General features: G+C 42.0%; 11 protein-coding genes across 11 annotated transcripts; 6 read left to right on the top strand and 5 right to left on the bottom strand.

The window, feature by feature from the left end:
* Window positions 1–601: 601 nt before the first annotated feature.
* On the bottom strand, window positions 602–3,568 carry CIN8 (kinesin motor protein CIN8; the record flags this gene model as incomplete). Its single annotated transcript, XM_445130.1, has 1 exon — window positions 602–3,568. The coding sequence occupies one exon, from the start codon at window positions 3,566–3,568 to the stop codon at window positions 602–604; it is 2,967 nt and encodes a 988-aa protein (XP_445130.1).
* A 918-nt stretch (window positions 3,569–4,486) lies between these two features.
* PRB1 (proteinase B) lies at window positions 4,487–5,893 on the bottom strand (the record flags this gene model as incomplete). The annotated part of the gene is made up of 1 exon (XM_445129.1): window positions 4,487–5,893. One exon carries the CDS (start codon window positions 5,891–5,893, stop codon window positions 4,487–4,489), a length of 1,407 nt encoding a protein of 468 aa, XP_445129.1.
* Window positions 5,894–6,482: 589 nt separating this feature from the next.
* SOM1 (Som1p) lies at window positions 6,483–6,692 on the bottom strand (the record flags this gene model as incomplete). Its single annotated transcript, XM_065626592.1, has 1 exon — window positions 6,483–6,692. The coding sequence occupies one exon, from the start codon at window positions 6,690–6,692 to the stop codon at window positions 6,483–6,485; it is 210 nt and encodes a 69-aa protein (XP_065482664.1).
* Window positions 6,693–6,825: 133 nt separating this feature from the next.
* PCM1 (phosphoacetylglucosamine mutase PCM1) lies at window positions 6,826–8,448 on the top strand (the record flags this gene model as incomplete). The annotated part of the gene is made up of 1 exon (XM_445128.1): window positions 6,826–8,448. One exon carries the CDS (start codon window positions 6,826–6,828, stop codon window positions 8,446–8,448), a length of 1,623 nt encoding a protein of 540 aa, XP_445128.1.
* Window positions 8,449–8,681: 233 nt separating this feature from the next.
* HAT2 (Hat2p) lies at window positions 8,682–9,941 on the top strand (the record flags this gene model as incomplete). The annotated part of the gene is made up of 1 exon (XM_445127.1): window positions 8,682–9,941. One exon carries the CDS (start codon window positions 8,682–8,684, stop codon window positions 9,939–9,941), a length of 1,260 nt encoding a protein of 419 aa, XP_445127.1.
* Window positions 9,942–10,035: 94 nt separating this feature from the next.
* Window positions 10,036–13,101, bottom strand: POL5 (DNA-directed DNA polymerase; the record flags this gene model as incomplete). The annotated part of the gene is made up of 1 exon (XM_445126.1): window positions 10,036–13,101. One exon carries the CDS (start codon window positions 13,099–13,101, stop codon window positions 10,036–10,038), a length of 3,066 nt encoding a protein of 1,021 aa, XP_445126.1.
* Window positions 13,102–13,714: 613 nt separating this feature from the next.
* CTO1 (Cto1p) lies at window positions 13,715–14,647 on the bottom strand (the record flags this gene model as incomplete). The annotated part of the gene is made up of 1 exon (XM_445125.2): window positions 13,715–14,647. One exon carries the CDS (start codon window positions 14,645–14,647, stop codon window positions 13,715–13,717), a length of 933 nt encoding a protein of 310 aa, XP_445125.2.
* A 1,387-nt stretch (window positions 14,648–16,034) lies between these two features.
* Window positions 16,035–17,828, top strand: RCK2 (serine/threonine protein kinase RCK2; the record flags this gene model as incomplete). The annotated part of the gene is made up of 1 exon (XM_445124.1): window positions 16,035–17,828. One exon carries the CDS (start codon window positions 16,035–16,037, stop codon window positions 17,826–17,828), a length of 1,794 nt encoding a protein of 597 aa, XP_445124.1.
* Window positions 17,829–18,929: 1,101 nt separating this feature from the next.
* YEF3 (translation elongation factor EF-3) lies at window positions 18,930–22,067 on the top strand (the record flags this gene model as incomplete). Its single annotated transcript, XM_445123.1, has 1 exon — window positions 18,930–22,067. One exon carries the CDS (start codon window positions 18,930–18,932, stop codon window positions 22,065–22,067), a length of 3,138 nt encoding a protein of 1,045 aa, XP_445123.1.
* Window positions 22,068–22,839: 772 nt separating this feature from the next.
* Window positions 22,840–23,472, top strand: SYM1 (ethanol metabolism protein; the record flags this gene model as incomplete). The annotated part of the gene is made up of 1 exon (XM_445122.1): window positions 22,840–23,472. One exon carries the CDS (start codon window positions 22,840–22,842, stop codon window positions 23,470–23,472), a length of 633 nt encoding a protein of 210 aa, XP_445122.1.
* Window positions 23,473–23,917: 445 nt separating this feature from the next.
* On the top strand, window positions 23,918–25,675 carry CQD2 (Cqd2p; the record flags this gene model as incomplete). Its single annotated transcript, XM_445121.1, has 1 exon — window positions 23,918–25,675. The coding sequence occupies one exon, from the start codon at window positions 23,918–23,920 to the stop codon at window positions 25,673–25,675; it is 1,758 nt and encodes a 585-aa protein (XP_445121.1).
* Window positions 25,676–26,494: the final 819 nt, after the last annotated feature.

The raw sequence follows: 26,494 nt of genomic DNA, 5'->3' as shown, positions 1-26,494 counted from the left end.
GAAACAATAAATCTATCAAAAAAAAAATACAGTGCTTTCACAAGTGAAATATTTGAGGTAATTTCCAATGTTCATGACCTTCTTGAACCTGTGATCACTCGGTGTCACACTCGATAATCAACAAAAAGCCCCCCCACCAGCGCTACCGCTGTCCCAGTCATGTCATTCCCAGCCCATCCCAAGAACACTCATTGTCCTCACTTTTTATTAAGCTTTATTTAGAGCCCCCCACGACGGTTTCTACGGGACCTGGGCCTGGAAAAATTCACCGGGAATTTTTTGGTGGAAAAAGGTCATGACAAGTCTTGCTAAAAGAAGACAAACGAGTCAAGGCTGGGATACCGAATGATGCCATCCCACTTACGAATGCCACAATGTCCATTTCTGACTGGATACAAGAACCCATCAAAAAACAAACAAACTCGGAGTTGCTAAACCTCTGGGACAATGGACGAATGGAAAGAATATGCCTATTTTCTCTTATATATATAAAAAAAAAACTGCTGATTCTAAAATACTATTACAACTTTTTGTTTAAATATCACCCTACATGGGCACGTATGCCCCAATGCCCCTATTTCATTGCAGGGCAGATACACGATTAATCGGGGTTTCGTCTCTGCAACTTGGCTTGAAGCAACACTTCATCCTCCGGTTTCCTTTTCTCCTGTAAGGCGGGGTACCTGTGCTGAAGATCAACAACATTCTCCTTGTTGGTGATCCCCAGTGGTATCTTCTCAAGCCTATGCAGCTCTTCGTCGGGAACTTCAGCCTTGCCCCGGGACAACTGCGGGTCATTCAGCACTTTGTCCATTATCACTTTCAAGTTGCCTTCTACTTTGTTTACGCTGCCTATTGATGTAGTAGCTGTCTCTGTAGAGTGCTCCTTGAATAAAGACAACGACTTGTTTTTCTGCTTGATCCTGGTTATTTGCTGTCTGATTACGTCATTGCCTTGGATCATCTCCTCGATGGATTGCCTGTTCCTGGTCCGCGACTGGATAGAAGATATAGTTGCGCCAATATTGTCACGGGAACTGGACACCACGTCCCTGATCTCTACAAGGTTAGAGCCCAACGCCTGGTGGAAGCTGTGGTTAACAGAATCACATTGATTGATAAGTGCTGAGGATTTCTCCCATTTGGCCCGTTGCTCCCCAAACATTTGTAATTCATTATTAATAACCTCGTCAGTGACCCCCAGTATATTCTCCAACATATGCCTCTTGTTCTCTTGAATGTGCTTGTCCAGCATCATCGTGAAGTTCTGCATCAGTTGTGCCGAGTTCTCTTCTAGTTGCGCATACGTGTTTTGAACATGGTGCGACAGCAGCTCTTCATGATTGTTCTTGAAGAAGTTGTTAGTCAAGTATTGCTTCAAGTTGTTGTACTCTTCACTTACATCTGATAACGTCTCTGCAATCTTAGAGTGGTTCTCCTCAGCTAGCTTACTGATATTGTCCAGCCGCCCTGACACACTCTCAAACAGTCTCGGCGTTTCTTTCAGCATCATCTTGACGCATTCCCCGTATGACTTACTAGCTTCTTCCTCAGCAGCTTTGATAACTTTGACAACTTCTTTCTCGAGCCGCATTAGATTACCGCTGATTTCTGTATCCTTCAAGTCACCGTTATTCTGCAGGTATTCGATATGCTTCTTCAGAGTGTCTCGAATATTGGAAATTTCATCGCTGATAAAGGTAGAGATACTTTGCTGTAGTTCCTGTTGCTTAAATTCAAATAAATGTATCGTTTTCTTCATTTCTTCGTTAGCACCTTGAACATCCTTCAACAAACTTCTAATATTCGTCTCCTTTGTGATCTGCTCTTTCAAACTAGATTGCAATGTCACCACATTATCCTTTAAACTTGCAATATTAGCTTTATAACAGGCATTATCATCCTTCAAGGATAGCCTCTCTTGTTGTAACATCGCGTTTTGTGCAGTTAGCGACTCAATTGCTCTTTTACTCTCTTCAAGTTCGGTTTTATAACACTCAATATCGTAGTGCAGATCCTTATAATGCTCGTGACTCATGTATACACCTTCTTTGGATTTAGTGGATAACAAATCTGACTTGATCTTTGCCAACTCAGAAGTGATGGATCGTACCAGGATGTCTTTCATTATGAATGCACCCAGTTGGGGTTTATTTTTGATATTTTTGGCCTTCGATGCATACTCTAATGTACTACAAGTCTCTTCAGATGTCATTTTTGCAGGAGATATAGTGGCAATTAATGCTGTTTTGGTATTCCCTCCCAGGGAGTCCTGCAGCAGTCTTGTCAGCTTAGACTCTCTAAATGGAATATGCTCACTTTTATCCGCCAGTGAATTTATCACTCTTCCTAATGTTAGTAAACTCTGGTTTATCGAGCCCGCCTCTTTGGCTCTTTGATTCATTGCACCAGACCTACTTATATTCTCTGAACCAGCCAGATCAACTAAATTCATCTTGGATACCCTAAATAGTTCCCCATTCTGTTCTTTATAAAGTGTAATGGTAAAAATAGAATGTGATCGACTCGAGAAGTCGTTCATTTTAGTGGAAGCTACTTGCCTTTGCTTTAAACCCTTTTGAAGTAATTGTAGACCTTCCATAGCAGAAGTGATATGAAATTCTTCTAGATTCTGAATGTAGATACTAGCGGACTGATCAATGGGTGACTGCTGTTGATTAGTATTATTGGAATTATTATTAGGAATATGAACGTTTTGATGATTGTTTGAAGCATGAGCTCTAGTGGACTCTTGAGAGGTTTGCTTGAACCTACTGAACTTATTATGGTTATTATTGGATATTTTGCTATTTCCGGTAGTGTTGTGGCGACCCAGTTTCCTTCGCAGCATCTGCGCTCTGGAATTATCAGGAGCTGATCTTGGGGAGTTATTTCTCGAGCTCGATCGGCTACTTGAACCACTTGCTGAAGTACCGTTCACGTTAGAATCAAATATCCTAAGTTTTTTATTATCAGAATTCGTGGCAGTATTCGTGGAGTCTAATAAGTCTTTCAGTTCCTCGTTATATAATTCCACAAAAGAGCATTTAACTAGGTAATCATCCTTATTAGCTTCCAGTGTGTCAAAAAGTTCAAACAATACCCTGGGTATTATACCTGCTGCATCACCTAGCTCTCCGTTATGTAATTTTTCATCACCAGTCATTGTGTATGTTTTACCTGTTGATGTCATACCATAAACCAGTATAGTACAGTTATAACCCTTAATAAAGTCCTGAAATAACGGTTCTGCAATCTCTTCATATACCAATTTCTGAGAGGCGCTGGGACCAAATACTTTATCCACTGTATAGGTCTTAGAGTTCATCTTTGCTGCAATTCCAACATCATCGGTAGTATTTATCGAAACTTCATTAGTTACTCCATTGTCCGGCACGTCAACGACCACCGAGCTCTTTGCCTTAATCTCACGCTCATTTCTGCCTCTACATCTGACAGCCACAAGTATATTAAGCTCCTCAGTGGCCAATTTCTCTACCAAGGGCTCCTGTACTGGCTCCGCATCGCGCTCACTCCGGGACGTTACGGCTTCAGTGGTTACCACCATTGTGTCCGCAGTACTGGATATTATTGTATGTTTGCCAAGATAGAGCGTCTCAATTTCTTTTCAGTCCAGCAGCTTATAAATATCTCCTAAATACCTGGGGTCTTCTCTATCAAATCAAAAACTTTTTCGTGTCACCCGTCTCCAAATTCAAAATATTACCAAAAATGGGAGCAAAATCTCGCAAAAAAGCAGCTCTCCGTCCTAGATACTAATATAATGCAACACTGCCAACGCCGATACAATAGATACACGATTGATCTGCCTAAATTTGCGCCACAGATCCACTATTTGTGTTTTGATCTCGAAACTCTTTTTACCGCTTTGTTTACATTTTTTTTCACTTAATGATTTGGGATCTCCAGAGCTACAAAAACAAAGATATCACTGAAAACGACAGCTTAAACTACAAAAGCTCCAGATGGGCAGCGATGAGCTTTGAGTATAATACATAGTCACCGAGGCAGTCGATTGAGTTTTATAACCATTTTTTTTTATAGATTCGTATAACTAAAAAAGTATATTTATTTTGATTTTCTCTAATTATATAAAAATATCCGTAGAGTGGCTGTCACAAAGAAGCCCTTTATCTTTTCATCTATGCATGCTGTGTGGCTCTTAGAGAGGGAGAGATTCAGCTCCCAGTGGCTTCTTGAAGCGACTCGACATCCGCGACAACACAGTTGTTCATACCGGAAGTAATCAATTCAAGAAGAGTGTAGGAGTGCAAAATAACAAAGAATGATGAGGGGTATGAGCTAGCCCTGGATTACAAATTGGGAATCGGTAAACAAAATAATAGAACAGAACAAAAAGAGTAGAAGTAAAAAAGTAAAATAAAAAAAAATATCACCAATGGGGAAAGACCCTTTCACGAGAAGAGTTAACAAATGAGAAAGGCATGAGGATATTGATCTCGACTTAGATGATGTTCATCTTGTCCAAGAGGTTTCTGACTTGTCCGAATAGAGAGTCTGTAGCAGCATGACGGTCACCGACCATCTTGGCTAGGGAATCCAGCCCTAGTTCTGCAGCAATTCTCTGCTCTGGATGTTCAGCAGACTGTTCGTCAGCAGATGTGCTGTTCCAAAAAACACCTAGATCACCGCCTGCACCGTTGTAGATCAATAGGTTTGGTGAATCTGGGTCTGGCAAGTCTGTCAAAACATTCTTTGTACTGTAGGCGATCAACTTCTTCTTAAGTTGTGCTGGGGTAACTCCGTGCTTTGAGGCGTCGTAGAATTCTGAGTCGGAATCAGGTTGCAAAGACAGGAAGTAAGTTAGCAAACCAGCAACATGTGGAGATGCCATGGAAGTACCAGACAAAGAAGCAGTTTCTCTGTTGGTATCACCGATGTAAGTAGACAAGATGTTCAAACCTGGAGCGAAGATGTCGACACATTTACCCCAGTTGGAGAAGTAAGCTCTGTCATCGCTCAATGTCGAAGCACCGACAGTGATTGCCTTTTCAGCGGAAGCTGGAGATGTGTTACAAGCATCCTGGTTTTCGTTACCGGCAGCGACAGCAAAGTGGATACCAGCAGAGACTGCGGCATTAACGGCCATGTCCAGAGCTGGGGACTTACCACCACCTAGAGACATGTTAGCAGTAGAACCCTTGAACTTCTTGTTGTTCTTAGATTCTTTCAAGTGGGCTTGAGCAGCGTACTCCACACCCTTGATGACATCGGACATGGTACCGGAGCCATCTGATTTCAATACCTTCACGGCAACGACGTTGGCCTTCTTGGCGATACCGTAGTGTTTGGAAGCGATGGTACCAGCACAGTGGGTACCGTGACCATTACCATCGATGTCTAGGTCGTTTAGCGGGATGGTCTTACCCCATTGTGCTCTTCCATCGAACTCGACGTGCTTGACGTTGATACCGGTATCGATGACGTACGCGGTAACACCTTCACCGCCGGCGTTGTCGTACAGGTACTTGTTAAAGTTACCCAAGTTCAAGCGATCTCTGTGGGAGATACGTGCCAGACCCCAAGGGGCGTTGTTCTGGGTGTCGAAGTTGGAGGCGTGCACCACGGAGTCTCTCTCAACAAACTCCACGATATCGCTCTTCTCCAGCAACTTCACCACTGGCTCAGGGAAGTAGCCGATCAGACCTTGGAACAAGTCGTTGATGTTGAACAGGTCCTTGATACCGCCCCTTGGCAGACCCTCGGCGTTAACGAAGTTGAAGAAGTCATGCTCCTTAGGCAAGTCCCTGATGGCAGCAGCGTGCGCGGCAGACACATCGTTCAGGAATGTAGCAACCGCCTCCGGAGAGACGCCTTTCTTCAACACAACAATATACTTGTGAGGCACCATGGTGCCTACGGGTGGCAACCCTTCTCCGACAAACACACCGTCTTTCTTCTCCTGGTGCTTCTTGTGGTTATGCTTGTGAGGTGGGTGTGGCTCATGAGGCTTGTGTGGTGGGTGAGGCTTGTGCGGATGGTGGGGTGGGTGTGGTGGCTTGTCCACCACACTCATCTCCTTCTTACCGTGGCAGTTCCTGCGCGCCTCAGGGATAACACCCGCAGTAACAACCGCAGCCACTACACCAGCGGCCACAACCTTGTCAATCTTCATGCTTTTCTTACTCTTTTTTAAAATATATACGGCTTAATTTCTCAACTAAGCGCTGTACCCCTCCCTTCCATCAAAGAGACAGGTTAGAACAAGATCCTCCCCCCAGCAGAGATGGCGCCTATTTATACTGCCACCCCCCCATCCTACCAGCCCCCCCTTCAAAGAGATAAGAAGTCACAGTTTACGAGGTACCCTCCCTGCGCAGTTTCTCTCAAAAGACGCCCAAAATAGAGGTGCAGCCACACATAGTGTATGAAGTGCACTGACATATTGCATTATACTATACATCATACTTACATAGACTTGTATACTGTTATTGGTAGTGCTATATATTGGTGTGCTCTGTGGTCACTTCGATGGCTCTGTCTGCGCACTGTTTGAAGAGTCTTGTGAAGGGGATGCACACGAACATGTCCTTGTGCACTCCCTGGCCTTGCGTATTCGGAGCACAGTGGTACTGTGTCAGCGACTTCAAAGGACAGTCGCGGCTGGCCTCCGCAGGTATACCGTCTATCACAGGTGTAGGTGGTGCCATCCCTATGTAGTCTTGTCCTCTGGGATGTTTTGGGTTTCTTAAAATTTAAGAAAAAACTTTGTACTTTTGAATTTATAAGTGTTGAAAACAGCTAAAGGGACGACACAACTGCCTCCCCTCACCAACCCCGATAATGTCCTTGCAACTGTACAACAAGAACTGTATCACCAGAGACCAGCACTACACCTATGGTACCGCTGGTTTCAGAGCTGACGCTCGCATCCTGGACTCCGTGATGTTCACAACGGGTGTCATCGCTGCCCTGAGGTCCATCTCTTGCCAGTGCGCGCCGGTGGGTGTCATGATCACTGCTTCCCACAACCCGCCTAGGGATAACGGTGTCAAGATCGTGGAGTCCGACGGGTCCATGCTCTTGCAGGACTGGGAACCGCTGGCCACCAGGCTCGCGAACAGCGTCGCCGACTACCACACCTTCGAGTCCACTTTGAACGCGATCATGCAGGAGCTGAACATCTCCCCTGGCCACGCACCACAGATAGTGGTCGGCCACGACTCCCGTGAGTCCTCCCCGAGACTGCTGGCAAACTTGCTCGACGGTATCAAGGCGGTGTCCCCAGATGCGCGGATCACCAACCATGGCCTGCTGACCACGCCGCAGCTGCACTTCCTCACCGCGAACCCGGCACACTTCGAGGACTACTACTACCGCTACTTCCTAGACGCCTGGAACCAGCTGTTCGAGCTGTACGGAATCGAGGGCTTCAAGTCCTTCGACAAACTCGTCATCGACACGGCCAACGGTATAGGTGGACCGCAGTTCCTGAAGATGCTCTCTTACTCGCAGACAGACTTGCCACACTTGCAGAAGATAAGGCTGCACCAGATTGACATCACCAACAACAGCTGGCTCAACCCTTCGATGCTGAACAGCGGATGCGGCGCTGACTTCGTCAAGACCAACCAGAGACTGCCTGAGGGTATCAACGCCGACCCGCGCAACCTGTACTGCTCCTTCGACGGTGACGCCGACAGAGTGGTGTTCTACTACGTCGACGACTCCCTCACTTTCCATTTGCTCGACGGTGACAAGATATCCACGCTGCTGGCCTACTTCATCAACGCATTGCTGAAAGAGGCTGGCCTGGCCGAGGAGCTGAAACTGGGCGTTGTGCAAACAGCCTACGCTAACGGCTCCTCCACCACATACGTAACCAAGAAGCTGCAGGTCCCCGTCTCTATCGCAAAAACCGGTGTTAAACACTTACACCACGAAGCTGTCACCAACTATGACATCGGTGTGTATTTCGAGGCCAACGGTCACGGCACAGTTATATTCTCCCAACACTTCTACGAAGTGATCGAGGACCGTCTCGCCAAGAACGCACACGACAAGAGCACCCTGACATTGAGACTGCTGTCCAGATTGATCAACCAAACTATCGGAGACGCTATCAGCGACATGCTGGCCATCATCACCGTGCTAGGCATCCTGGGCTGGTCTCCAGCTACTTGGGACCACGAATATACTGATCTGCCAAACAAGTTGACCAAAGTGGTTGTACCAGACAGATCCATCTTCATCACAACTGATCAAGAGAGAAGATTGGTGTCACCAGCTGGGCTACAGGACAAGATCGACATGCTAGTCGCAGATGCTCCCTGTGGTAGATCGTTCATCAGAGCTAGTGGTACCGAAGATGCTGTTAGAGTCTACGCAGAAGCTCAGACCGTGGAGGCCACAGAAAAGCTTTCTACAGAAGTGACAGATGCCCTTATAGAGACTGTCAAAGAGTAGTTGTACTTAGCTGATCTGAGATATATACGCTTTATTATATGCTATTTAACTTATTAACAGCCACGATCCATAACCAGAGTCGCGTTTCCTCATCACGCGAAACAACTAAATAATGATAAAATAAAATCAAAGATGCAATGCCTCTAATGACAGTTACAAATGAGATATTTGGTCCGGAACTGGCTTTATAAACAGTAAAGCTACACCACATATAGTCAATTCACCAACAAATTATGAGTGTACAATTGGATCCCTCAGCGTTGCAGAAGATGGCCGAGGTTGCCGCTGCTGCAGAGCAACAAAGCAATGAGCCAATGACCGTTGATGAAGAGTATGAGCTATGGAAGAGTAACGTACCAATGCTGTATGATTTTGTAAGCGAAACTAGATTAACATGGCCTACTTTAACGGTGGAGTGGTTACCACAGAAGAACCTGGTTGCTGCTCGAACAAGACAACAATTGATTCTCGGAACACATACATCTGGAGAAGAGCAAAATTACCTGAAGATTGGGGCTGTTGATCTACCAGTGGAAGTTACAGAAAACTCCAAAAAGGACAGAGAAATTGATGAAGAGGATGAGGACATGGTTCTTTCCAATGTGAAGATTGTTAAGAAGTTCCCGCATGATGGCGAAATTACGAGAGCACGCTATATGCCTCAAGATGATAACATAATTGCTACTATTAATGGTGAGGGAAAGATTTTTATATATGATAGATCAAAAAACGGTGTGGAAGCTTTACTCTCAACTTTGGAGTACCATACTGAGAATGGTTATGGTCTAGCCTTCAATGCGAACGAGAAGTATTCACTCTTGAGTGGCTCTGATGACAGCAATATCGCTTTATGGGACATTAGTAACTTTGAAAAGAATATAAAACCTACCATCACCTTTGAAGATGCGCATACCGACATTATTAATGACGTTAAGTGGCATAGTTCTGAGGCACATATTTTTGGCTCTGTTTCCGAAGATTCGACCATGAAACTTTTCGACAAGAGATCCTCCCAGATAATACACAACATAAATACAAAGAAACCATACAATACCTTGGCTTTTAGTCCCTTTTCATCAAACTTATTTGCAGCAGCAGGAACTGATAACCTAGTATATCTATATGACATAAGAGATGTATCTAATCCTCTTTATGCTATGACCGGCCACGAAGATGCAGTTACCGCCATTGAGTTCGATCCAAACAATGATGGAATTCTTTACTCATCTGGCTCTGATAGAAGAACTATAGTATGGGATTTACAAGAAATAGGTGCCGAACAAACTCAAGACGAAATAGAAGATGGCCCTCCAGAAGTATTGATGATACATGCAGGACATAAAACTTCCATAAATGATATAGCCGTGAATCCAAACATTAATTGGCTCGTAGCGAGCGCTGAAGAGGACAATATCGTACAGATATGGAAATGTTCAAGCAACATTCCACGTATTGGTGGCGAACCAGAGGTAGATTTGAGCATTCTTGACTGAGACATTAATGTACATATTTTTATATAAGCATTTGATTAAAAATATTACTCATATTAATAATTATTCAATAGAGCCATATTATTTACAAAAAATGCTAGTTAGTTTTAGGCCCTTGTTTTTTCGATGCTAACCAATTAACGAAATCAAGGAATATGGAATGAGGGAACTTTGTATCTTTCAGCCACTCTTTTATTGTGGTTGAATACGTATCAACCAAAGTTTCATAAACACCTTGTTGATAATCTGCATTATCCACTAGTATCTTACTAAAATAAAGTGATGTACTAGAACAGACACTGTAATAAAGTATAGGAAATTGACCAGGCTTGGCAAACAAAAAGTCTTGGTGAATTCTTTGAAAATCTTCAACTACATCAGCTGTATCCAGCTTGATTCCTGTAACTCTAATCTTAAACAATCTCGTCTTCAATAGCTTAGCTAACTTTTCTGCTAAGGATTTATCCAGTGTTTGCTTGATACATTTGATCATAGGTATAGCAAATGTTAATAAGCAGTTCAATTTGTCTGCCTTAGAGTTTTCATCGACATCCTCCCTTTGGATCATTTTCTCAACATGCTTGATGTATACTAAAAGCAAGTCTACTATTCTATGCTTAAACGCAATAACACTTTCTCTGGATTCCTTTACTTCATTTTTTCTCTTATTACCAGTTGGTATGTTCGATAAGGCTTCTTTTCTACGTTTAAATATTTCAGATAATTGGTCATCAAGGTCCATCATTTGTTCGTCATCCATGGACTCATCATCTTCATCATCTTCATCGTCATCTGATTGCATCTCCAGCTTTTCAATATCGACTTCTCCATTAGCATTAATAATATCAGCAGGTAAATCCAGAGCTTTAGCCAATGCACTGGTTGTTTCCTTATCAATGTTATTAACTGCATCATTATGATCCTCGACGCTATCACTACTAGTATCTTCATGAGAGTCTGAGTTATCTTCATCTTCCTCACTATCAGACTCCGAGTTAGAGCTAGAATCATCGGTTACCTCTTTGATTTGTTCCTCATCTTCAAGCTGTTCGTCATCTTCATCTTCCTCATACTCATCTATACCTTCGAATAACTGAGCAAATCCTTGCTTGTTTTCTCTTGCCAACAAAATGTCCAACAGAAGATTTAGTTCATCTTGAGAGACATAAGGCACAACTTGCTCCCAAACAGCAATACTTGCCTTCTTCAGCAATGCTTTTTTCTGAGCTAGCAACGAAAGTAGAATTTCAGTTATTGAAGAAAGTGGCCTTTCATCATCTGAGATTAGTTTTTCATATATATCCTTAAGTTCTTGTAAAGTACCAACTGATTCACTATCACCTGTGTAAAGCTGTAATAAACAAGTTGCAAACAAAGAACCCAACCCCCTCAAATAGGGCTTGTCTGTAGCTTTTGCTATTTCGGCAAGAATTCTCAAAGCAGAAGATTCAGTCTCTCTCAATTCATCGTCTAGTTCAGAGGTCATCTTTTCACCTCCCTCAATATGCTGTTGAACTAGCTTGATAACCACATACTGTGGAATTTCTTGACTTTCCGATAAATGCAAAGAGTTTAGCTCAGAAAGTATAGAGAACAATCTTTCCTTAGACATTTCTTGTAGAGTTTCGTTATCACCAGTAAAGAATGCAAGCTTAACAATTTGTGGTAGTACCTTTTCGGTGAGCAGTAAGGAATCAACCTCAGCCTTTTGATTACGAACTAAATGCAACATGCTGTCTAAAATAAATTGACTAAATGATTTCTCTTCTGATTTGATTGATAGCTGACGGCTTAAAATGTCAAATAGCTTAGACAGGACTTCATATCTTACTGATTTTATACCTAGTAATCTGCTCAGAAGTTTGGTCTTTGATAGTCTGTCAAAAGTTATTGATCCACTTTTTCCAAAAGCAAGTGTTTCAAATACTGGTAAAATCTTGGTGGTATCATTTTCACAACTTTCAACTATAATTTCAACAGTTTGTAAAGCAATTTTGTTCAAATGCCTTTTTTTCTCACTGCACTGATTGATTAAGGACCTTATGAAATTTTGGCCCAAAGAGTCCACAACGTCTTCATACGACTTTAGCATCGGGAATGCCCTTTGAAATATCAAGAAGCCAAGGTATTTTCGCTCACTCGATGCCTTGTCATTAAAGTAAGTCTCATCAACAACCATTTGCCAGAATTCATGAAATTTGATGGATGCTATGGTATTGTTCTTTTTTCTCTTTTTGCTAACATGTTTGTCTTCTACATTTAATGAGTGACTACCATTAATAATAGTTGAAAGAAGTTTCTCCCAAACAAAATGTAGTCTAGGGTTCCAGTTTGCACCACCCTTTTGTTTTCTTTGCTCATTATCTTCTGCAAAGGCCACACCATCATTATCTAACAATACCTTAGTTAGTGATGGCAAGTTACCCTTTGCCAATGGGTCATTAGATTTCCAGCCTTGATTCTGCAGTTTTATTTCAGCGATCTCAGCGCGAGAAATTTTATTTGATTCATCGACCAGTAGCAGATAAATAGCTAATCCTTCATTTGTCATTGTCAAATTGTTTTCATCTAGTTGAGAAATTAAATTAGTGATATCCGACTTACTAACTTTAGAAATTAGCTTTTCCAAAGTTTGATACAAACTGAACAGAGCTGGTTCTCTGATCCAATTCTTGCACTTACTTAAATTAATCATTTCTTGAACAAATACAGGAACAAAGTTAGAGATCCCATCCTTGGTCACAAATACATTTGAAAACAGTGGTTCGTTTAGAAGTGCTTGCAAACCAAATAACTTTCCAAAGAGGATACCTCTCTCATCTTTGCCTTTTCTTTTCTTACCTTCATCGAAATCGGCACCTAGCGTTTCATTTAGGATTTTTAGATAGTTTTCAATGCTATTCAAGCCTTCTGGAGCTTTGTCACCTAACGACAACGCTAGATTTAGTGCTTCGCTAAGACACATAGAAAACCCTAGTCTAGCACTGTTTCTGCTAGACCCAAGACCTTTAACCAATCTATTGATGGTATAATTCCATTCCTCAATTTCCTGTGGAACTTCAAGAGCACTTAGATCCTTAATAACACCCACTGCGGCTTGTAACCGCTCCTCCGGAAGATCCGACGCCAGCTTATAGAAGTGATCTCTATTAACTTTAGCCATTACCTGGAGAATCACTGAAAAATTCTTATATCTGAGTTGCTGAGCTCCACTTGTTTCAAAGACAAATTCAACAATTTTAACAGTACTATTATCCCCCCAACTCAAAAAATAGTAACTATTATTCAACCTGCAGTTCCTCACATCTATTACGCGATGAGCTCTCCCAATTCAATTCCCACTATTTTCATTTTTTCCACTCTGCTGTACAGACTTTGACCTGTGAAAAGTTTCATATTCCGGGTAACTACAGTTGTAACAGCATAGAATAGTTAAAATAAGAGATATTATGCAATAGCTGAATACATTATTTACCGACTACGGTGTTCAGGTTAACAGTTTAGTTAATATTGCTGCTAATTCCTATTTGAGTAGTCTGAAATATTACAAAGACAAAACTTCTCGTAACATTATCTGATAGTAATAAAACAACATTAATAAGATTATATGTTTTGTAGTAGTGCTAGGGAGGTGTTCATACTTGGTGGGAAACCGTTACTTAATGGCATGTGAATATCTGAATAAACTCTAAAAGGAAACTAAATAATTTGACGTTAAAAAGAGTTGTTGAGAGGGAGATCAGCAAATATTAGAAAAAGAAAAACCACACTGGTCGCTAATTTTGGTTCAGTATTTGTTGTACACCTTTCCAAGATTTTGCCAGATACAGAGAATTATTGTGATCCTTATTCAAGCATTTAATAAACAGTAACGAGCTGTCGGTTGTAAAAGAGTCTAGAAGTTGCTTGTCAACTCCCAATACATCCTCGGCAAGCTTTTTAAACTTCGATGCATTCTCTTCTGGGTCTACAAGTAATATTCCGTTGATACTATGGTGTAAGATTGCTAATATGTCGGTTTCACTGTCACCAATGTACCATAGACTCAGATGGTCTTGCTCACCGGCCCTCTTGTTAATTATTTCTTGAAGCTTTACGATCTTGTCTGAACCACAGAGCACCTCGTTCTCAAACTCACCAGTATAAGTGGCATCTTCATCAGAGAGCAGTCTATTGCATATGATGTTCTCCTTTGGGATCTTACCTGTACCGATGCATGCGTCTATGAATTCTGGTGACCAATTTACGGACAGTATGTAGAAATCTCGTGGGTCCTGGACTGCATTATCTATGCAATCCAATACACCTTCACGCAGGACACATTCGTCCTTCTTCAACTTGGTACCCACGTAGTCATGCACATGCTGGTGTGTGACCCCGCTGAAGATCTTCTGTTTAGCCATTTCGACTGTGCTCGAGAGTTCTATGACCCGGTTGTTACGCTGGTACTCTATCTCATCCTTGAACAAGCTGCTGTAGTTTCCTCCGTGGATGCCTTGATCCCTGACGTGTGAGCTCAACAAAGGGAGCCGCCTCAAATCCTGATTCTTGCTGTGGTATTTCTTCCAGCAATCGTAGTAATTACTGCTGAAGTGATCCCAACTAGGTGTCAGGCCGGGTTTAATGTGGTATGGTATCTTGCCCAGCACAGTGATGGTGTCCTTCCTCGTAATAGTCTCGTCGAAATCGGATATAATAACTTTTCTCATCATTTAGTTCTCATAAGATGGTACTATGCTGTGCGACATTGGGATGTGTAATGCACAAATGTATTATTGTGCTGGCATTTTTCTTTGCATTTTTATTTAATAATAAATCAGTCATGTAAGAATCTACTGGCAAGCTATGTAATAAATGTTGACACACTTCTATATCGGCAAGCATTAGAGGCAAATATGCAAGCCAACTCAAACCGGTGCAGGTTAATCTGTTTTCTTTTTTAATTAAAAGGTCTATTTAAGTAAAATAGAGTTCAATGTTAGGATGACAGTATATTAGAAGGGGGGCACCGCTACCGGTTGCAAAAGCAATTGGTATCAAGCCCGGTAATAGAGCCACTCTAAACATAAGAAAAGGTTTATATTTTGAATGTACTTCCTCTATGCAAGGGGGGAAAAGTAATAGATTAATATTTCTAAGATGTGCTAATTAAATAGGTTTGACTGTAGCTTGACGCAAAAGAAAAAATTTTTCTCTCCTCCGATGGGAATGGACAAGATGATCAGGGTTGCAAGAGTGAAGGTGTCACCCACCAGAAATAAGAAATGTCACCATGCAGTGTCTATGACGAGAGCTTGTGTGGTAGTGCAAAAGGTTAATAGCTCAAGAAGTGGAACGGATCCACTTTAGGGAAAGTAATCTGTTGCATTACCTGGGCATTCTGGACTTTCCTCAATCTTTAAATTGAAGTGTAGTACTTTCTAAGCTTAAAAAGAACATAACTGATGTGATAGACTGGGGGAGGCCATTTTTTGGGCTGTCCGATTAAATGTGGGAGTGACGGAGCGTTGCTTTGTAGGTTAATACGTCATTCATCATCCGGGTGTTATATGTGGATGTGGATGTAGATGTGGATGTGGATGTGGATTATCGATTGTTGTACGGGTATCTTTGTGATCCTGAGGGAATCCATATGCTTGTTATGGGGGAGGAGGATGTAGGACCAGAACCAATCTCTGATACTCAATTTTTTTCTTTGGGAAAGACTGTTTCCAGCAGTGAAAAATTTATGTGAACAAGTGAGATGTTGTGGATGATGGGATGACGGATGTTGATTGTGAGTGACAACATTGCAGGGCTTGTTCCCAAGTTACTTGATCTCTTATTATCGAGGAAATCGAAAATTTGGGATTGGGGGTAAATAGATTAGATAGACTCTGTAGAAGAGAGGATAAGGCTCTAAAAAATCTTGCGACGGAAAGGCAATCTAAGCTAAGATCAAATAATATTAGGAATAATAATTAAACTAGAAATTTGGATAAGGGCTTATTTTTTTATTGAACTACAATTAAAAAAACTTATAAATTAAACCTTTGTTTTGCGGGTTTATTAATAACTAAGACTTCATTAGTTTCTGTTTTTTTGTTCCAGATAATAATGCAGAAATTTAAGGCTTTATTCAAGAAGAAAGTTACTGATTTGGAGTCAGGTGTTGATAATAGTAAGAGCAAGAAGGATACAATGATCGGAGCAGGTGACAGTACTATGGTAGCGCCAGCGGAGCCTACCAAGTGGGATCCGACGGTTAATTCACATGATCTTATTGGGTCGCTAGCTAAAGAGTTGACTGCTGTTGCTGATACCCCTATCCCTGTTGATATGGGCCATCTAGATAATGTGAAGGAGGAGCAGGTCGAAGGTACTAGCGAGTATACCGCTGAGTCGCACTCTTTTGACAACGGCTCTTTGGATCAAGGTTCGCAGCTGTCCTTCGATGGGGAGTACGATGTCGAAGAGGACTACGAAGAGGAGGACTCTGAGGAGATCGAAGAGCAGTTTACAAACACGCCGCTGAGGTTTGCTGAGCAGGTCGAACTGAAGGGTTACAAGTTGATAGAGAAGATAGGTGAGGGTGCTTTCTCTAAAGTGTTCTGTGGTATCCCCGACAAGAACAGCGATAGCGCCTACTTGGCACGTAACTACAAGCAAGTTGCTGTTAAAGTTATCAGCAAACATGATCTGGATGTTTCTAATAAGGAACAGCAGGCTAAGGACAAGAGGGCAGGTAGAGATAAGCAGAATAATACGAACAGGATGTCATCCCGTGAACAAGTAATGAAAGAAGTCAGGATACACAAAGCTGTTGCAGCAGGGTGTCCGTACATTGTCGGCTTTATAGATTTCCAAGAGACCAAGCATTATTACTATCTAATCCAGGAGCTGCTTGATGGTGGTGAGATATTTAATGAGATTGTCAGACTGACCTACCTGAGCGAGGATCTTTCTCGCCATGTTATAAAACAAGTTGCATTAGCGGTACGCCATATGCACTCATTGGGTATAGTGCACCGTGATATTAAACCCGAGAACTTATTGTTCAAGAGCATCGAATATATTCCTTCCAAGAAGCGCACTTTCAGAAAGAGCGACGACCCAGCCACCAAGGCCGATGAAGGTGTCTTCATTCCAACTATCGGCGGTGGTGGTATCGGTATAGTGAAGCTCGCGGATTTCGGGTTGTCCAAGCAGATATTCCAAAAGAACACTAAGACGCCATGTGGTACCATAGGGTACACTGCACCAGAAGTTGTCAAGGACGAGAAATACTCCATGCAAGTTGACATGTGGGGGATAGGTTGTGTGCTATATACCATGCTGTGTGGGTTCCCACCTTTCTACGACGAGAAGATAGACGTTCTAACCGAGAAGATAAGTCGTGGTGAGTATACATTTTTGGAGCCCTGGTGGGATGAGATAAGCCCTGGTGCCAAGCACTGTGTGAAGAAGCTGCTAGAGGTGGACCCTCGCAAGCGGTACACCATAGACGAGTTCCTGGCGGACCCATGGCTGAACACGTTCGACACGTTCGCCAAGCGCAAGAAGAAGCTAGAAGAGGAAGAGGCACAGCAGAGACGTATAATGAAGCGCAAGAGGCGGAAGAACGTCTTTGAGAGGGACCCCTCGTTGCTATACTCGCCTGCAGCTGTAGCAATGAGAGATGCCTTTGACATAAGTAATGCTGTACAAAGAGAAGAAGAGGACAAGAGGTTTTCCCCGGGACCAAGGAAACACAACCTAAGCGTACTGAACGAGTCCGACCTAGACGAGCCCTCCAACGAGATAGTCGACGGTCTGGACGAGCAAATGTTCCAGCTGAAACTAAACTCATCCACTATAATAAAGAGACGTAAGGACGACCACAAGTCCCCATTAGAGCAAGTAATCACATAAATTATACAGATCAAAAATTCTTTCCCTTTTTATCTTTTATCTTTTGTTTTATTGCTAATGATGTACTTATATAACATTCTTTACACTCGTATGTATTCTGAAGTTGCTATATATAATTAAAGGTCCACATAGACGTACCACCCACGTTTTGACACCGTGTAACATCCAACGTAGTTCTTTGCTTTTTTCAATTTCAAGAGCCTGTCTGGCAGCACTGTGTTACCCCAGAAGACAACGCACAGAGCAGTTCTGTTTTTCTTGCTTTTTCCGTCGCCTCTCTTCCTCTTTTCAGGCCACACGCGATTGCTTGGGGGTCTACGGTAGTCCCACGGTGTTCCTCTCCGAGGCAAAAAGGGGAAATATTTGCGTCTCTATTTATTTTCTTTCTTTTTTATTTTCATCTTGTCTCTCTCTGTACTCTCTGCTCTCTACTCTGTGCGGCATTCCACTCTGTCCGTGCAGAGGATGTAGCGATTTAGCAAATCTCGCACAGGCCAACAAACCGTGGTATTGGTGTTGAGCCTGTGCGCTCTTGCTCTCTACAATTCCATAACTGTGAAGTGTTCTTTCTTTTTTTCTCTTCTACTGCGACTTGGCTGTTTGTTTTCTAAGATGCCTCACAGAAATACCCGCACTTGAATTTCCACTCTACTGCTACGTGGAAGGTTACCGGGCGTAAGAGGCTACCAAAGAGCTGCCAGGCGAAGAGGGCCACTTTTTCACTATACTTTTTCTGAAATTCTATTGCTATAAGGACGATTTTCTATGTTAAAAGAAAATTTTTTTTTTCAAATTTCAATTTCAACTACAACTAGAACTAGAACTACAATAACAATAACAAGCTAAACAATATTCTAATCCATAACAAGTTCACAATACTTCCTAACAAACTGAAAAATTTTTTTTTGCTTTTTTTTTTGCTTTTTTTTTTTCAAAAATTTTCTTGCGATGGCCTATAATGTATTTTGAGTGAAAAAAATTTTTTTTCTTTCATATATATATATTATGTTTCTTGCTTTCAGATGTTTTCTCTTTCGTATATTAATTTACTTTTCATCTTCTCTCCTGAGCACAACAACTGAAAAGAGAGACATCTGACAAATGACTGACTCTGACCAATCTCTTAAAGTTCTAGAAGAGCTTTTCAAGAACCTTTCTGTGGCTACTGCTGACAACCGTGTCGAAGCTGCCCAAGAGGTTGCTTCTTTCTTGAACGGTAACATCATCGAACATGATATCCCAGAAAAGTTCTTTGAGGAGTTGGCTAAGGCTGTCAAGGACAAGAAGACTTCCGCTAACTTCTTGGAAGCCGTTGCCCACATCGCTAACGAAGCTAACTTGTCTCCATCCGTCGAGCCATTCGTCATCACTTTGGTCCCAGAAATCTGCGCCAAGGCCGGTGACAAGGACAAGGATGTCCAAGCTGTTGCTTCCAAGACTTTGGTCGCCATCTCCAAGGCCATCAACCCAGTCGCCATCAAGGCTTACTTGCCTCACTTGACCAAGTCCTTGGAAACCACCAACAAGTGGCAAGAAAAGGTCTCCGTCTTGGCCGCCATCTCCGCTCTTGTTGATGCCGCTAAGGAACAAGTCGCCCTAAGAATGCCTGAATTGATCCCAGTCTTGTCTGAAACCATGTGGGACACCAAGAAGGAAGTCAAGGAGGCTGCTACCGCCACCATGACCAAGGCCACCGAGACCGTCGACAACAAGGATATCGAGCGTTTCATCCCTCAATTGATCTCCTGTATCGCTGATCCAAAGCAAGTCCCAGAAACCGTCCACTTGCTAGGTGCCACCACTTTCGTCGCTGAAGTCACCCCAGCTACTTTGTCCATCATGGTCCCATTGTTGTCCAGAGGTCTAGCTGAAAGAGAAACCTCTATCAAGCGTAAGGCTGCCGTCATTATCGACAACATGTGTAAGTTGGTCGAAGACCCACAAGTCGTTGCTCCTTTCTTGGACAAGCTATTGCCAGGTTTGAAGAACAACTACGCCACCATTGCCGACCCAGAAGCTCGTGAAGTTACTTTGAGAGGTCTAAAGACCTTGAGAAGAGTCGGTAACGTTACCGAGGACGATGTCTTGCCAGAAATCTCCCACGCCGGTGACATCGAAACCACTCTAGGTGTCATCAACGAATTGTTGAAGGGCGAAAACGTCGCTCCAAGATTCAAGATTGTCGTTGAATACATCGCCGCTATGGCCGGTGACTTGATCGACGAAAGAGTCATTGACCAACAAGCTTGGTTCACTCACATCACTCCATACATGACCATCTTCATGCATGAAAGAAACGCCAAGGACGTCTTGGATGAATTCAGAAAGAGAGCCGTCGACAACATCCCAGTTGGTCCAAACTTCGACGACGAAGAAGACGAAGGTGAAGACCTATGTAACTGTGAGTTCTCCTTGGCTTACGGTGCTAAGATCTTGTTGAACAAGACCCAATTGAGACTAAAGAGAGGTAGAAGATACGGTCTATGTGGTCCAAACGGTGCTGGTAAGTCTACTTTGATGAGAGCCATCGCTAACGGTCAAGTCGACGGTTTCCCAACCCCAGAAGAATGTATGACTGTCTACGTCGAACACGACATTGACGGTACCCACGCTGACACTTCTGTCTTGGACTTCGTCGTCTCCTCTGAAGTCGGTACCAAGGAAGCTATCACCGCTAAGTTGGTTGAATTCGGTTTCACTGAAGAAATGATCAACATGCCAATCTCCTCCTTGTCCGGTGGTTGGAAGATGAAGTTGGCTCTAGCCAGAGCTGTCTTGAAGAACGCTGATATCCTATTGTTGGATGAACCAACTAACCATTTGGATACCGTCAACGTCGCTTGGTTGGTCAACTACCTAAACACCTGTGGTATCACCTCCGTCATTGTCTCCCACGACTCCGGTTTCTTGGACAATGTCTGTCAATACATTATCCACTACGAAGGTTTGAAGTTGAGAAAGTACAAGGGTAACTTGTCTGAATTCGTCAAGAAGTGCCCAACTGCTCAATCTTACTACGAACTAGGTGCCTCCGACTTGGAGTTCAAGTTCCCAGAACCAGGTTACCTAGAAGGTGTTAAGACCAAGCAAAAGGCTATTGTCAAGGTCTCCAACATGACCTTCCAATACCCAGGTACTTCCAAGCCACAAATCTCTGACATCTCCTTCCAATGTTCTTTGTCTTCAAGAATTGCTGTCATTGGTCCAAACGGTGCTGGTAAGTCTACCTTGATTAACGTCTTGACCGGTGAATTGCTACCAACCTCCGGTGAAGTCTACACTCACGAGAACTGTCGTATCGCTTACATTAAGCAACACGCTTTCGCTCACATCGAATCCCACTTGGACAAGACTCCATCTGAATATATCCAATGGAGATTCCAAACTGGTGAAGATAGAGAAACCATGGACAGAGCTAACAGACAAATCAACGAAAACGATGCTGAAGCTATGAACAAGATCTTCAAGATCGAAGGTACCCCAAGAAGAATTGCTGGTATCCACGCTAGAAGAAAGTTCAAGAACACCTACGAGTACGAATGTTCTTTCTTGTTGGGTGAAAACATCGGTATGAAGTCTGAAAGATGGGTCCCAATGATGTCTGTTGACAACGCTTGGATTCCAAGAGGTGAATTGGTCGAATCCCACTCCAAGATGGTTGCTGAAGTTGATATGAAGGAAGCTTTGGCCTCCGGTCAATTCCGTCCTTTGACCAGAAAGGAAATTGAAGAGCACTGTGCTATGTTGGGTCTAGACGCTGAATTGGTCTCCCACTCCAGAATCAGAGGTTTGTCTGGTGGTCAAAAGGTTAAGTTGGTCTTGGCTGCTTGTTCTTGGCAAAGACCTCACTTGATCGTCTTGGATGAACCTACTAACTATTTGGACAGAGACTCCCTAGGTGCTTTGTCCAAGGCTTTGAAGGCTTTCGAAGGTGGTGTTATTATCATTACTCACTCTGCTGAATTCACCAAGAACTTGACTGAAGAAGTCTGGGCCGTCAAGGACGGTAAGATGACTCCATCCGGTCACAACTGGGTCAGCGGTCAAGGTGCTGGTCCAAGAATCGAGAAGAAGGAAGACGAAGAAGACAAGTTCGATGCTATGGGTAACAAGATTGCCGGTGGTAAGAAGAAGAAGAAGTTGTCTTCTGCTGAATTGAGAAAGAAGAAGAAGGAGAGAATGAAGAAGAAGAAGGAATTGGGTGATGCTTACGTTTCTTCCGATGACGAAGATTTCTAAGTGAATCTCATCTTTTAATCTTTTTTATTTTAAAAAATATTAAATTTGAGAATATCCCAAAAATATTCACTTATTTTTCTTTTTCCTAGCTTTTTCGGTTAATGATGTTTAATATTATTTCTTTCTTTTCTTAATTTATTTCTCCGTGAGATATATCAGTTATTATACATTTTATATTATTTTATCATATCTTAGGTATCTATATTGTTTCATTTGTTGTACTATTGTTAATAAAGTATAGATCACATTTCAAAAAAAAGAAGCAGTATCCATTAAAAATTACAGGCTGCAAGGCAGTCGTTTCTTTATAACTTGCAGCCATCGCTGCTCTCTAGAGTTGCATATAACACTAATATAACATATTTACTACATGCCACTTTGTATTCCCCGGCCGATATAAATTTGTCACAAAACCTAATTTATTACCTGGGATACAATGACGTTTCGATTATTTCTATATGATTCCAGCAGTGGCACTTTAAATTTTTGTCATTTGTTAGGGGATAACATACGATTCTTTGAAAAATTCATTAATTTAAGTTTACAATAATATATTACTGACCAACGTTATTACCACTAGCATATTCCCTGTAACTATATAAATTAATTTACAATGCAGTGAATACCCAATAGTGACATCTGTCTCAAATATAGCACTAAGATCATCCTTAGATTACCATTTTAAATAATCAAAGAACATTCATTATACAAAGCAAAAGGTTGACATAAAGATACAGTTTAAATTATTAGTTAATAACATCTGCAGAACGCAATGATCAGGCTGTTTCAATTGTATGAACATCAGTTAAAAGTACGCCCTAAGCTGACCAATTCCATCATGACAGGTGCATTATTTGGGATTGGTGATGTTTCTGCTCAGTTACTATTTCCCAGTGGACCAGACACACTTCCACCAAGTGCCCAAACCAACGATGTCAAGCGAGGAAAGTACGATATACCAAGGACCGTTAGGGCTGTTGTATATGGGTCGATGATATTTTCTTTTATTGGAGACAGGTGGTACCGCTTCTTGACCAAGGTGAAGTTTAGTAATAAACCTGCCAAGCACTGGTCAAATATGGTTCTTAGGGTCTGTGTAGATCAACTTGGATTCGCACCACTTGGGCTACCATTCTATTTTGGTTGCATGTCCTTATTGGAGGGCCACGGTCTCGGTGCCGCAAGGGAGAAAATAAAACTACAATGGTGGGACACTTTGAAAACCAATTGGTGCGTGTGGCCGCTGTTCCAGATGGTAAACTTCTCTCTTGTACCACTTCAACATAGGTTGCTGGCAGCCAATGTCGTGGCCATATTTTGGAACACTTTCTTAAGCTACACCAACTCTCAGATCCCCGTTGGTGGTCACAAGCTAACGGTACAATACCCACCAACTGTACAATAGACATAATTGTCCACCTTTTTAATTCACAGGAACCAAATATTTATTCATTAAGAAAGTAGATTAGCTTCTCGAGTAAGCATGCACTCGAATTGGTTATTTATATAAATTTATAGACTAAACTTCACATTCTTTTTACTAAATACAAGAAAACTTGGCACTATTCGGCTAGTAAACTAGTAATTAGTGCTCACAGGACTACGAAATACACGTAATGTCAACTTGGAATTATTATATTGAATTACTTTAATTGATCACTATTTGATTATATCCAGCAGCTTGGCGAACACGGAAAACGCGGAGGGAGTTGGAGCAATGGAATTTGACATATCTCAACCGTTACCTGCGTGATTGAGAATTTGAACAACATGAACTACAATATATGTATGGACTGCTGAGTTAAATACCATAATAAACACACTTTAATAGTTAGTCACTGGTATTTGCGATGAGTTTGCCAACATTAATCAGGAATCTAACGAGGCCCAAAACCCCGATAGTCGGAGTAGCCAAATCAAGGTTTTATAACAAGAGATGGGTACAAGTACTAGGGTTAAGTGTTGGTACCAGTTGTATTCTGTATGAGACAAATGAGAATTTTCACAACACTGTAAGGCATGGATATATCAGCTTCAAACGTATCGGTGTAGTTACTATCGCACTTTCTCGATGTGTTATTCAATACAAGAAGGTATTATCATTAAATGATACCATTGATGATGAAGACCAAAAGGATGAGAATTTACGTCAATGCCATTTGAAAGCTGCTAATATCACGTTGAAAGCGTTAGAGAAGAATGGTGGTGTCTTTATAAAATTGGGACAGCATATTGGGGCGATGTCATATATTTTACCCCTAGAGTGGACTCAAACTATGGTGCCTTTGCAGGATCATTGCCCGGAGTCATCTCTAGACGACATAGACCGTATGTTTGCCAAAGAAATTCCTGGTGAAGATCTTACTACTTATTTTGAATGGATTGATGATGAACCCCTTGGTGTGGCTTCCTTGGCTCAAGTTCATAGGGCTAAGCTCAAACAAGGAACCAAGGAGGTAGTAGCAGTAAAGTTTCAACACCCACAGTTGCAAGAATTTGTGTCCGTCGATGTTATGATGACCAAGTTTGTTTTTGCAACCTTAGATAAAGTTTTCCCTCAATATTCGTTGGTATGGTTGGCGGATGAACTCCATAGTTCCATCTACGATGAGATAAATTTCAATAAAGAAGCTCAAAATGCTGAATTAACAGCCAAGTTTTTTAATAAAAACAAGAAACTGAAAAGAGCCACAAGTGTCAGGGTACCAAAAGTATTGCTACACAAGGATAGAGTTCTGATAATGGAATACATTGGTGGTGCTAGACTTGATGACCCAACCTATCTGGAAGATCATAATATCAAGCGTAATGAGGTATCAGAATCGTTGGCTCACATATTTAACAGTATGATATTCACAAAAGACGCTGGAATACACTGTGATCCACATATGGGAAATCTGTCAATAAGAACTTGTAAACCAACAAAAGAGAATGGCTATCATAACTATGAAATTGTTCTGTATGATCATGGTCTGTACAGATATCCTGATTTGAAAACAAGAAGAAATTATGCAAAGTTTTGGCTGAGTCTTCTTCGCCATGATCAAAATGAAATGAGGAAATGGAGCTATGAGTTAGCGGGCATTACTGATGATGAATTTCCTCTCTTTGCGGCGGCTATCACTGGTAGATCCGTGGAGAGCGCACTGAATTATGATATCGACAGCGTACGTGGTAACGACGAAATAGAAATCATGAGGAAGCGGATGCTGGATAAGGCATCAATGCCTGCTGACCTTGAAGGGACCTCCACACAGGGCGAAGAGAATAAACTATTGAAACAACTGATGAAAATCCTAGCACACATTCCACGTATTGTGATATTACTACTGAAGACCAACGATTTAACAAGATATTTGGATGAGTCCTTGCGTAATCCATTGGGACCAGCCAGAGGATTCCTGATACTGACTTCATATTGTTCCAGTCTCGTGCTACAAGAAGATTTAGAAACCGCCGCTGCCATGTGGAAAGATAACATTTACATCAAAGCTGCGACACAATATATAGCAGCATGGTACAAATATATTGCGACAGCATATGTACGGACAACCGCATATGAAATAATACTCTTTTCACGAGATTGCTACAAGAAACTAGCCCATTAGTGACTTTACAAAAGAAAGCTAACCTCACTCTTCAACAAGCTGCACATATAGTGACTATCTTTGTCCATATTCCATGTTAATAGGTACACAAAATATAGCATCTACGGCCGTGATCCACGGCCGCGTTCTTTAAAAATAAAGCTCAATCATTGTATGTACAATAAGATTCTCACTCCTCTTGACAAGCTTCTCAATAGAAGATATTTTGCGAAGTGTTTGCTGCTCTTAAGAAAGTAAAACCAGCGCATAGCGTATCACTAATAATGCCTGAACACTTTGATCTATCCAGCTAAAAGTCACTATTGTCATTATTTCAATTAGTAAGCTGCCCTGCCTTCGAGAAAAAGACAAGAAAAAACCTGCCCGCCACGCAGCTTTCTGTAGAGGAAACATTTAAAGTGCGATGAGATGGCAATTTTCGTTTAGACAGAATGAAAAAACCTGCCCATTAGCACTTGGCCTGTTGAAAGACTTGGAGGAGATTCCAGGAACAATTGGAGCAGAGTTGCTGTGGGCAATAAAATTCACTTGCAAAAGGCCTTCTCTTCTAAACGAGGTGCTGTTCAACAAAGATAGAACTCACCAGTACATATTTTGGATAAGATTTTCCCAACGGGCTCGTAAAATGCTGCAATATCCCTGCATTTCTTTTCTGCCAGAGTAGTGTCCATCCCATGATAGCAAAATGGACAATGGGAAGTTACCAGAGGATAAGTGACTATCCTCCCTGCTACACGAGGATCTTCTTTTCCTCGAGGAGCTTTCCGGTTTGCTTTCTACTACTGTTGTTACTGAAATGCCCTTTTGTTGTTGTAGAAA

This window comes from Nakaseomyces glabratus, chromosome B (genome assembly GCF_010111755.1).
Source record: "Nakaseomyces glabratus chromosome B, complete sequence".
NCBI lineage: Eukaryota > Fungi > Ascomycota > Saccharomycetes > Saccharomycetales > Saccharomycetaceae > Nakaseomyces > Nakaseomyces glabratus.
The sequence above is the reverse complement of the archived record's forward strand: the minus strand, read 5'-3'. Positions and strand labels throughout refer to the sequence as shown.